The sequence below is a fragment of the Paroedura picta genome, chromosome 6, assembly GCF_049243985.1.
Source record: "Paroedura picta isolate Pp20150507F chromosome 6, Ppicta_v3.0, whole genome shotgun sequence".
In the NCBI taxonomy this organism is placed as follows: domain Eukaryota; kingdom Metazoa; phylum Chordata; class Lepidosauria; order Squamata; family Gekkonidae; genus Paroedura; species Paroedura picta.
The window spans coordinates 128,363,599-128,375,238 of record NC_135374.1 but is presented as its reverse complement, the minus strand read 5'-3'; the positions used below and the strand labels follow the sequence as shown (position 1 = coordinate 128,375,238).

At 50.3% G+C, this 11,640-nt stretch overlaps 1 protein-coding gene across 1 annotated transcript in view; it reads left to right on the top strand.

Annotated features, from left to right (window-relative positions):
* The first annotated feature begins 356 nt into the window (after positions 1-356).
* Positions 357-11,640, top strand: part of DIAPH3 (diaphanous related formin 3) — a 147,989-nt gene continuing 136,705 nt past the window's right edge. The window contains exons 1-2 of the mRNA XM_077344123.1: positions 357-530; positions 7,127-7,159. Of these exons, the coding sequence (XP_077200238.1) occupies positions 399-530; positions 7,127-7,159 (165 nt within the window). The 5' untranslated portion in view covers positions 357-398. The remainder of the gene's footprint in view (positions 531-7,126; positions 7,160-11,640) is intronic.

Here is an 11,640-nt window from a genome sequence, read left to right as displayed (position 1 = left end):
CTGCGCTTGCGCTTCAGCGTGCCCTTTCCCGCTTTGTTTCGCTTGTCCTGGGGAAACATCGCTTCGGCGCCAGTAGCTCCCCGTCCCCCGTCCCCCGTCCCCCGCCCCTAATCCGGGGCAGAATCCGGTTTGCATCCCCTCCCGGGGGCCCCGCTTCGCGGCAGGGCGCGTGCTTGCCTGCAGGGGGCGCGGCCAGGCACGCGGCAGAAGGCGCCCAGCAGCCGCCGCCCCCTTGTTCGATTCCCGCCCGCGGTTTCTCGAGACGGACGGACGGGCTGCCCAATGAGGGGGAGGGGGCGGAGCGCTCGGCGGCTCAGGGCCCGGATTGGCGGGCGGCGTGGGCGGGGCTGCCGTGGCGGGAGGATTTGGACGCTCGGCCCAACGGTCGCGGGGCCGCCATGGAGCGGGAGCGGGCGCGGGAGGGCCAGGCCCGGCGGAGGAAGGCCCTGGTGGCCGGACACGGAGGCAGCGGCGGCGGCGGCGGCGAAGCCCCAAGCGGGCACGGCGGAGGGGCCAAGAAGCCCAAGTTTGTGAGTATCGGCGAGCGAATCCCGGTCCTGTCAGTCAGCCTCACAACAGCCCCGCGAGGTAGGCGAGGCGGGGACTCGAACTCGCCTCCCGATCCCGGGGTAGCCGCCGGGGATGGGCCCGCTTGGCAGGCAGGTCGCTGGAGTGCGGGTGGGGAGGCTCATGGTAATTGTAGTCCATGGGGCTCATGGTAATTGTAGTCCGTGGACATCTGGAGAGCCACCGCTTGGCCAGCCCTGGTCCCGACGAGTGGCTCCTGGGAGGCTCCAGCCGGGGGTTGGCAACCCCACCTCCGATTCGTGTGCAGTGAGCCTTGCAGGGGACTTTTCTCTTGAATTCTCAGACTGGGAGGGGCGTTTTTCTCCTCTCCCCCCCCCAAGAAAAAGGGGCTCAACCTCATTCCCAAGCTTTGATATACAGTGAAATGAAGCACGTATTTATTTATTTAATAAAGCATGCCTTTCCTCAATACATCCGTATTGTCCTCAGGACAGTCATGGGGGGTACATGAAGCTGAGAGGGGGCCTGGCCCAAAATCTCCTTGTGAGTTGGGGGCAGTTTTTGGGTGTGTGTTGTGTTGGAAGGGGGGGGGGTGGAGTACAGATCCCCGAAACTTCCCCAAATCTTCCCCAGGACACTGTTGAGTTCCATGGAACAGGCAGATGGATTGGTTTGCCAAGTGGTTACTTGGACTTGGTGATGGGAGTTGGCTGGGAAAATCAGATTTGGGGGGGGAAATGTTCCCATTCAGAGCTAAAAACAAATTTAGCACAAGAAAGCAAGCGTATCACCTGGAGCCCCTGGGAGTGTGTTCATTCTTTGTATCCGACACTTAGCTCATCTCTCACGATCCCTTTGCAGTGTGACAACCCAAGAGAGCCAGTTTGGTGTCATGGTTAGGAGTGCGGACTTCTAATCTGGCAAGCCAGGTTCGATTCTGAACTCCCCCACATGCAGCCAGCTGGGTGACCTTGGGCTCGCCACGGCACTGATAAAACTGTTCTGACTGAGCAGGAATCTCAGGGCTCTCTCAGCCTCACCCACCCCACAGGGTGTCTGTTGTGGGGAGAGGAAAGGGAAGGCGACTGGAAGTCGCTTTGAAACTCCTTTGGGTAGAGAAGCGGCATATAAGAACCAACTCTTCTTCTTCAGTAATCTCAGGGCTCTCTCAGCCTCACCTCCCTCACAGGGTGTCTGTTGTGGGGAGTGGAAAGGGAAGGCGACTGTAAGCCGCTTTGAGCCTCCTTTGGGGAGAGAAAAGCGTCGTATAAGAACCAACTCTTCTTCTTCTTCCTTGGCAAGTGTAGAAAAACAGACTATGTTTACATACGTGAGGTAGAAATTTGAACAAGAAAAACTGGAGCATGGGAAGATTTTCCCCCCTGCATCACTGCTCGTTCGGCACAGTGGTTTATAGTTTGGTAAGCAGTGATGGGCAGAGGTCCAGAATGGCTGTGCTAGTTCTTCATCCAGTGATCTAACTCCGACATCATCCATCTAGCACATGCTCCCCCCCCACACACAATTTGTTGCTTCTCCCTGGTAGGGAGGGCATGTTAAAGTTTTCGAGATACCTGCTTGGCCACTCCCAAGATCCATGGTGCGTGCCATTGTTGATGGCAGGGAGAATGCGGGTCATATCCTCTAAGCCAGTGGTCCCCAACCTGCGGGCTGTGGCCCGGTGGCGGGCCGTAAAGGCCATGGTGCCGGGCCGCGGCTCCCTCTCCCCCCCCCCCCGCAGTGAAAAACTTCCCAGGCCGGGAAGCTTCTTAGGGCGGGGAGAGGGAATCAGGGCCGGCCGCGGCCCATTGCGTGGGTGCGGCACGCGGGTGCAGCTCGCGGGCGCGGCCGATGCGTGGGCGTGGCCCCCGCGGGCCGCGCCCCGATGCCCTGCCGGTCCCCAACCTCAGAAAGGTCGGGGACCACTGCTCTAAGCTAGTGTCAGGGCTGACTGAGGGGGGGCTTCCCTTTTGAGACCTGGCTGGTTGCTACCAGGAGGCAATGCAGCGCTTCCACCAGGATTGTGACATAACTTGTACTGGTGTCCTTATTGATGCCCGGTGCCCCAAAATGTCACCTCTCTCTTCCAAGTGACCCCTGATCTCATGGGGGGTGGTTCTGTGGCATTCGGTCTCATTCTTGCTTACATCCTAACCTGCACCACTGCCAGATCATGGAACGGAAAGCTATTTAGGTCAGTCAGCCCCTTGAACGAGTATGTAAGGAGAGATTTGGATTTGAGACGGCACTGCTTTTCAAAACACTGAAAGCATTTTTCCCCCCATTCTTGAAGCCCATGGAGTTGACCTCAGAACTTGTATCCCCTTTTGTGGCTTGTCGGCCCAGCTTCTGCACAAAGTCTCTGAACGGAAGTTTTTCAAAGCAGTCATTCCTGCAACATATTATGTGCCGACGGTCGCTTTTATGCTGCTTTGGGAATGGGGTCCTTTTGCTCATACCAAGGTTAGATTCCAGCAGGATGCTTTATATGGGGCTGCTTGGATTTCCATTTGGAAGCTGCAGTTGGTAGAAAACATGGCAGTGAGATGTTAATGCTAGCAGTGGCAGAGAAATTCCAGCTGCCACGATGCCTAGAAATTTCTGTGTGGCATTCTGTATCTCCCCCCTGTGCCACAAGTCTGGGGAAAGGTAATCCTCCAGCCTGGCAAAAATAATCCCTACCAGGAAAGCAGGGGCAGTGTGGCTGCCATTGAAAGCAGCACATCTTTTCCAATTCCACTGGGAGGTCTGGGTGCTACACAGAAGGAGCCTTCCTCTTGTGAGATACCCGGGACTCCCGGCTGCACTTTGATTTGATTTGGGATTTCTCCTTGAAATCGCAATGTGTCAGCCCAGAAGGGGGGAGGGAGATGGGGAGTGGGGAGGCAGGAAGGAAGCTGTAGGGCTTGGCTGCTGGAGATTCAGTTATGCAGCTCGGTCCCAGTGGCTTCGCAGAGGTTCCTTTCTGGGCTTTGTGTCTCTAGTGTCGGCAGCCAACATTATATCTGGCTTGGTCATGAATCAGGCCAGTGAGGTTCAGTTATCTGAAACTATGGATTTGAAAATTTTCTGATGTCCTAAGCAGAGCGTAATATGATTTAACGTATTTTTAAATTTATTTGATTTTAACCCCCGCAACTCCCCAGGAGGGATCAGGGAAGGCAAACTTTATTTCTACTTGTACTTAACAAATAACACTGAAAAGAAAGCCCTGTATTTATTTATTTTCCCACTGCAGCAAATGCTTCAACTACATACTGTTTGCAGTCCTGTGGGGTTACAGAAGTTTATTGTGTGAACACTGCTCAGATCCTTTGGGTTTGTTTTTAAATTTAAAGAATGTTATCAGTACATAATTCACTTTTTATAGAAAAGTGTTGTTCCAGTATATATAGTTTTAATTTCTTTGAATTTGCTGAATGATAACATTTAAGCTTCACTTTATTAATTTTGACCATTTCATTCCATCTGAAAAACCCATCTTACTGGCGGACAGCATAGTGGTGTATAAGGCTGTTTATTTTCCTGGGGAATAGTCTTGCTGAAATGAAGATTTTTATCCCCTCCCTGTTTTGCGTATTTGAGAATAATCTTTCAATTTGTCTTTCTTGTCAGGGATTCTTCTATAAAGTAAGAATCTCACCAAAGCTTTGTATTTTGGAGGGAAAAGGAGTAGTTTTTGACACTCCCTCCCTTTGTATTGGCGTTTTGGCATTAGGACAATAGTTTATTTATTAATTACAGTATTTGCTGGTGTATAAGACTACTTTTCCCCCCTGAAAAACATGCCTCCAAGTGGGGGGGTCGTCCTATACGCCGGGTGCACTTCAGTTGGGATAGACAGAGCTGCCCACAATGGCCCATAATACTGTAATGTAATGTAACAAACTCTATATTTTGAGTGGAAATGTTGGGGGGGGTCGTCTTATACGCCCAGTCGTCTTATACGCCAGCAAATACGGTAATTACATTTTTATACTGCCCTCTCTTGCGGCTCAGGGCGGTTCACAACATAGGTGATTTCTCCTGTGCCGTGTCTTGGATGATATTTCTTCCCAGAACTGATGTCTTGTGTGGGAGAAACATAAAAATATATGTTGTACCCCCAATGAGGTAAATGACTCCAGGGGGCTATTTAAAGTTGAGAAAATGGTGGAGAGGGGGAGAGTGATGGTTTAGAGCAGGGGTAGTCAACCTGTGGTCCTCCAGATGTCCATGGACTACAATTCCCATGAGCCCCTGCCAGCATTTGCTGGCTGGGTCTCTTGGGAATTGTAGTCCCTGAACATCTGGAGGACCACAAGTTGACTACCCCTGGTTTAGAGATCCCTTAGTGGCTGCTATTTGCCAGTTAAATATGCCCCTTTGGCGTCCAGTCCCAGATATCTAAATGTTTTGCCTAACTTTACCCTTAATTTCACTGTTTTTGGCGGGTGTGGGGGGGAAAGACAACACTGCTATCTAGTGAGGTTGAATTTCCATGTTAACTACTATCAACTTGGATTGTCTGGAAAATCCTCAGCTGTTAATTATGCGTGTGTTTAATTATACTACTAAAAACCTAATTAGCCATTGTTAGAGGAATGATTACTGAAGCAGATGTTGTAAAAAACCGTCTTCCACTTTGGACAGAAGCACAATATATTTCATGTGCTACGTGGCTTGAATGACACCTTTGTATCAGCGCTTCGTTCTCTGGTGTTGTTTTTTAAACAGTTTTAAAAACACCAAGTTGGGATTTTTGTTTAAGTCAAGGGTCATATTAACTTCTTAAATTCAGCACTGGATTTGACCCAAGGCACCTGCTTCCTACCTAGCGGGTAAGGAGGCATCTCACAGCACACAGGCTACAAGCAGTGGCCACTTGTGGCTTCTGCATCTGGCATGAGAATGAGATGCGTATTTTCTTACAGCTGTTAAATAAATTTAGAATTAGATGAGATGGCTCCATGTGGCTTAGGAGGGCTTAAAGGTGAGCAGCTGAGACCATGTGTTGGTGACTTCTTAAAAGCAAGACTCCTGGGTTGCATGATAACAGTGCACAACAAGAGACTATATGCTTCCATCATAACTTCTTTTCAAGTCACAGCATAGGTATTATAGGTTGAACCGAACAGGTATTCCCTATTTGTAGTGGAGCTGTATAGTTGATGAATGAAAATTTTAGCCATTTTGCTCATGTATAATGTTTTGGATTTCATGCACGTTTTTGGATTAGGAATTGTGGCCCACTTTTTTTTTAGTTCATCTCAAGCACCTCAAGTTGAATCCAGAGTAAAAGGGAATGAAATTCTGTATACTCCCGCATTAGGGTATCAGAATACTTTTGGCTCTGTAGTGACACTGACCATAAATATATTTGCCAATCACATACCATATATACTCGCATATAAGCTGAGGCATCTAATTTCACCACAAAATCTGGGCAAACTTATTGACTCGCGTATAAGCCAAGGGTGGGAAATGCAGTGGGCTACTGGTAAATTTACAGGGTGGTCTAAGCGCTTAATCCATGCTTCATCATCACAGGCTTTCCCATACAGCCCCCCCCCCCCCGAAAAGTCAAGAGGATGAATAGCTGCTGGTTTTTGCCTTCCCTTTCTCACTTGATACCAAACACCCTGAGAGAGCACAGACAGAACTACTCTGTAAGAACAGCTCTCGCAGGAGAACCAAACAGTGCCCCCAGGCCAGCAAACTAGAACAGAACAATAGTACCCAAAGTTGGCAACCTAGTAGAACAAATACAACAGCTACCAAACTGGAGGCTACAGTGCCCCCCCAGAACAAAACACTGAAATAAACAACTGTAAAACTGAAAACTGAAAGAAAGAACTTTAAAAATGAACTTTAAAAGTGAAGTTTTAAAAGAAACACAACCCCAAGAAGAAAGGGAAAACACTGCTGCCCCTCAGATAAAAGTAGAAAGAAAAAGAAACAGTAAATCCCAAAGCACCCTCAAAACCCACCCTACCCACAGAAACCAAAAGAATAGTTTGGAAGAAGTCATTAGGAAAAGAAGGGGGGGGGGAGTCAAACCTCAGTCAAACCATTGATGTCCTACAAGCTGCCAGTTTTCAAGATCTTTGCAGAAGGCAATGGTTGGCTGGGAGCAACTAGCACACTTGCAAAAAGCTCAGCTTCAAAAAGCAATGCTACGATTGGCTGGCTGGGAGCAGGGGCCTGAAGAGGGCCTTTTAGTGCTAAAAACTGTACAGGAAAGCTCGGCTTATATGAGTATATACAGTAACCTCTGTGTCTTTGCCCAATGCAACATCTTATAATAGGATGGAGTAAACTTTGAAACTGGATGAGCTCCTGAGATTTAATTTTAGCCTTGAGCTTAGTGGTAGATCACTGGACTTTGGCTGCCCTCAGTTGAGACCTTTAGGGCCAACTGGAGATCATGCTGGTTAACTCTAATTTTATTTGCAAGTACCGTAGTTGACTTCTAGACGTTCACTTGAATGTCTCATTTCCAAGAAAACCAGCAGGGGAAAGAGCGAAAACTGCAGTACAGCTTTGAAAGTATGTCAGTTTACCAGTGGATCTTCAAGGCTATTTCATGTGAGATAATAATGGGCTGTTTCTTTTACAGCACTTGCACATTAAGACGCTGACAGATGATGTGGTAAGATCATTCGATCATTATTATTATTACTCCTCCTCCTCCTCCTCCTCCTCCTCCTATTTGCCCTGGCTTCTATAACAGCAGCATCATGGGGGGGGGGGGAGAATAGTTTTGGAAAACAATGTTGTCATCTGTTGTGCAAATGTGGCTCTTAATGGAAATAAAGTGAGTATACCAGTGATCAGTGACTCTCAATGCCACTAAGATCCAAGTGGGTAGCCATGTTGGTCTGAAGCCACACAACAGAATTTGAGTCCAATGGCACCTTTAAGACCAAGAAAGATTTATTCCTTAGTCTGAGGAAATGTGCATGCATATGAAAGCTCATCCTTACCACAGGTTCCTCTAATATTTGAGCAAGTGCCATTGGGGCGGTGCTGTCCGGGACAGGAACCCACGGTCTGGCCTGTGCATCCGTATTGAGCTGGCTCCTAGAGGGCCTGCCTCTGCGAACCGTGCGCAAGCTGCTTGCCCAGTCTTGCCGCCAGATGGTTCCTGAATGGTGAGGACAGCACTTCCAGGGCTTGCGCCCCCAGCTGGACCCGGCTGCCTTGGGCCAGGCTGCCTGCTGCGCAGATGGATGGGTGGTGTGGCTCTGGCACCAGCCGCCTTCCGCCACCACCAGCACTGCACCCGCTCACCAGAAGATGCTGTTGCTGGCCGCGGCCATGCCATTCCGGAAACTGCCACCAACACGCCCCTGCCCGCCTACATCCCCACAGCCTCGTGCTGGCCCGCACACGGACTCATGCCATCTCCTCTGACCTCCTGCCCGCCACCAACTAGCAGGTACATCACCACCTGCCCGCGACCTGACCATGCTCGCCAACAACTCCATGCCGCTTCTGTAGACTCCCCACCCCTCCCTGCCGCTAGGGCCTGCTGCATTTTCCCTGCAGAGGGCTCGGAGGCTAGTGCCTTGAATAAATCTTTGTTGGTCTTAAAGATGCCATTGGACTCAAATTTTGTTGTCTTAATGCCGTTATTACTGATGGGAAAGGTGCCCTGTGCTGCTGTGCCTCCTGGGGAAGATTGCTGCAGTAATTTTTCTGGTTCAAGGTTTCTCAAAATGGGTGCTGGGGGGATCCATGGACTTTTGCATGGGCAGAGTGTGTGCTTAATGCAACACTGAAACCATCTGTTTGTTCTGAATATTTTTTGGGAGGGGAGAATTAGTTTTTAAAGAACAAATTGTACATTTTTTTCACTCGTAGTATAATTGAAAAGAAAGAGTTTTTAAACAACAAAATACTGCTGAGGGGGAATAAGCTAGGTACTCTGGCAGTCTTCAAGCAAAGGCTGGATACACACTTTTCTTGGACGCTTTAGAATGCTTTGGGCTGATCCTGCGTTCAGCAGGGGGTTGGACTAGATGGCCTGTATGGCCCCTTCCAACTCTATGATTCTATGATTCTACTCACTGACAAGCAACAGTGGCAAAAGTAGGCTTGTCAAACTGAATTAGATTACAAGTTGATCCTACAGAACAATGTTTCATATACTACCTGGAAATTCCCACTTTATTTGACTTGAAATATAAAAGCAAGACAATTCATCTCTGTCAACTGCTGATTGGAATGCACAGATCTTTCCACTGAAGAAAATCCTAATAAAAGCTGTCATACTCTGCCCACAAGTTGTGGCTGGGAACGCTAGCCTGCGGAAACCATCTGCTGGCCTCCAGTAATAGCCAATTCCACTGCAGTGTTTCCTCTAACAGTAAGAATTCCTGGACTGTGTCTTATGTTAACTATCTTTAAACAGCCCGTGGCGCCACAGGCGCCACGGACTATATAATTCGTTAAGCCCCCTAGAGGTGGGCTTTGTCCGTGATGAGGAAGGGTCCGGGTTGGACCCTTCCTCACGACAGACAATCGGAGGGACCAATCGGCAGGCGCGAAGCGCCTGCCGATTGGTCTCTCCGATTCCCAGGCTGAGCAACTGCGAGCCGCGCGCAGCGCGGCTCGCAGTTTCTCCCGGTCTGACGCTGCGGGAGGCGCGAAGCGCCTCCCGCAGCGTCAGCCCGCCGCCCGAGGGAACCCCCAGCAGTCGCGCGAAGCGCGGCTGCTGGGGGTTCCCTCCTTGCCGGTCTGACGCTGCGGGAGCCGCGAAGCGCCTCGCGCAGCGTCAGACCGCCGCCTGAGGCAACCCCCCTTTCCGCCCCAGGGAACCCCCGGCAGTCGCGCGAAGCGCGGATTCCGGGGACTCCCTGCCTGCCAAATGACTGCCGCTCTGCTCACTCGACATGGACTCCTGCGTCGCCGCTGCCGCTCCGGAGCCCAGCGCAAGCCTGCGCGCCACTTGCTGTTGCCGCCGCCCGCAGCCACGCCCAACGAGATCGCCCTTCTGCCGCTCACATCGCCGCTGGCCCACGATGCCCCGCCCCACTCTAAGGACTGCCCTTCCCAAAAGAACTCGACAGCCAGAGCCTGCGAGCCTGCTGCCGAGCGCCCACAGACCTCGCCGTGCCCATGGAGAAGCCGCCGCCCCCCCATGCCCAGCGTCCACCTGGCCTTCATCGCCTGCGCTGTGCGAAATGGCCGCTCGATCTCCCTCCTCGCCTCCTTCTCGCTACTTTCTTCCCAGCTCTCTTCGCACAGGTCAGTGCCACCCCAGCCCCACTGCGCCAACACCTATGCCAATGCCCTTCTTCATGCCCACACACAACTCTTCACGAGTTGCGGGGGAGGCAAGAGAGAGCCCTTCTAGCGCCCATTTTATTTCTATATAAAATGGGCTTAGATTCTAGTGTTACCATAAGACAAATAACTCATTAAATGATGAAGAATGAGACCATCTCCACTGTATATTATCTTCAATTGTATCTAAATTAATGAGATGATTCGTTTGATTTGGTTGCCCTGTCAAATCCTTAAGTGCCAGAAAATATAATTTTTAGAGCAAGTGCAAACAATCTCTAGCAAGTGCATGTTCTGCTAAAAGAAATCTTCCACACATGGTGAAATGGGGCCAAATCTAGCTTATGTACAGCAAAAAATACATGTCTGTGTGGTATTTGAGCTTGTACATATCATGTGTGTGTTCTGCTAAAAAGGGGTACTGTAATGCTCAGTTTAAGTTTTTGTTTTAGAAGAATTTACTACAACATTGAAGAAAACTGCCAGCTTTTACAGCACCATTGACTTCTGTGGCTCCTTAAAGTTCAACACCTTCTGAGGCTAAGCGCTCATTTGCATTACCGAATTTGCCGGCGTATAAGATGACTTTCCCCCCCTGAAAAATATGCGTCCAAGGGGGGGGTCGTCCTATACACCGGGTGCACTTCAGTTGGGATAGATATAGTTGCCCATAGTGGCCTCCCAGTGCCCATAGTTTAAGGTGACCAGAATTAAGGGACGCTGAGGTGGTGGCGGCGCCCCCCCCCCTCCCACTGGGCTCATCAACGCTGCTGCTGTCTTGTGAACTCCTGGCTCGGAAATCGCTGGGCCTGCGTGCATGCCCGACCTTGCCGCAGCAGCGACAGGCCTTCCCTCCCACATAAGACTCTGAAGCAGGAGAGAGAGAGAGAGAGAGAGCTCCCGAAGGGTCGGCCGGGTGAGCCAGTGGAGAAGGAGGAGGATGCTGGGGGGGGGGGGAGGTGCCAGCCTCTGCTCCCCTTCCCTTTCGCGGTTTCTGGTGTTTTTAAGCCGCCCCCATTCAGGAAGAGAGCAAACGCGGCCAGCCCGGTGCTGGGGCCTGAAAGCTTGGCGCGCAGGGAACGCTACTCCTTGCTCTGCCTTCCGCTCGCTTGCTCACTCCCGCTTTGTTTGCAGTTAAAAAAGCAGAGGAAGCTGTTTCAGTTCAGTGCACAGAAGCGCCACTGTGCACAAAAGCAGCCTCAACTTACAATACAAAAGCAGCTCAAAGCATCCTAAAGCATCCAAGAAAAGTGTGCATCCAACCTTTGCTTGAAGACTGCCAGTGAGGGGGAGCTCACCACCTCCTTAGGCAGCCTATTCCACTGCTGAACTACTCTGACTGTGAATTCCCCCCCCCCCCCGATATCTAGCCTATATCATCGTACTTGTAGTCAAGTCAAACTTTATTGCACTAGGCCATAGGCCATTGCAAGGTCAGATACAATACAATTGTTAAAAACAAACACAGAGTAAAAATTACATACATTAACCCATACCTTCTGCTCATTAGCCCGCAGTATTTGCTGCAAGGCCAGCTTGAATCTTTCTTGCGGCCAAAGCAAAGGTGGCAACCCTTTGTGACACAAATGGGTCCGTACAGGAGAGCAAATACCCTAATCTATCTATCATGAGCTGAAGAAAATGCCCCTGGAATGATTTTATTTAAAAACTTCCTCCTTGGAACTGTATACAGTGGGCATTCCAGTAGATAGTGTGGCAAATCTTCAACTACCGGGTTCCCACAAATACAGAGACGTTGTAACAGAGGAATTTGAGCATATCTCCCTGTCAGAACAGAAGAGGGCATTGTCTGAAATCTCAGAGCTGAAAACGCTACTCTTA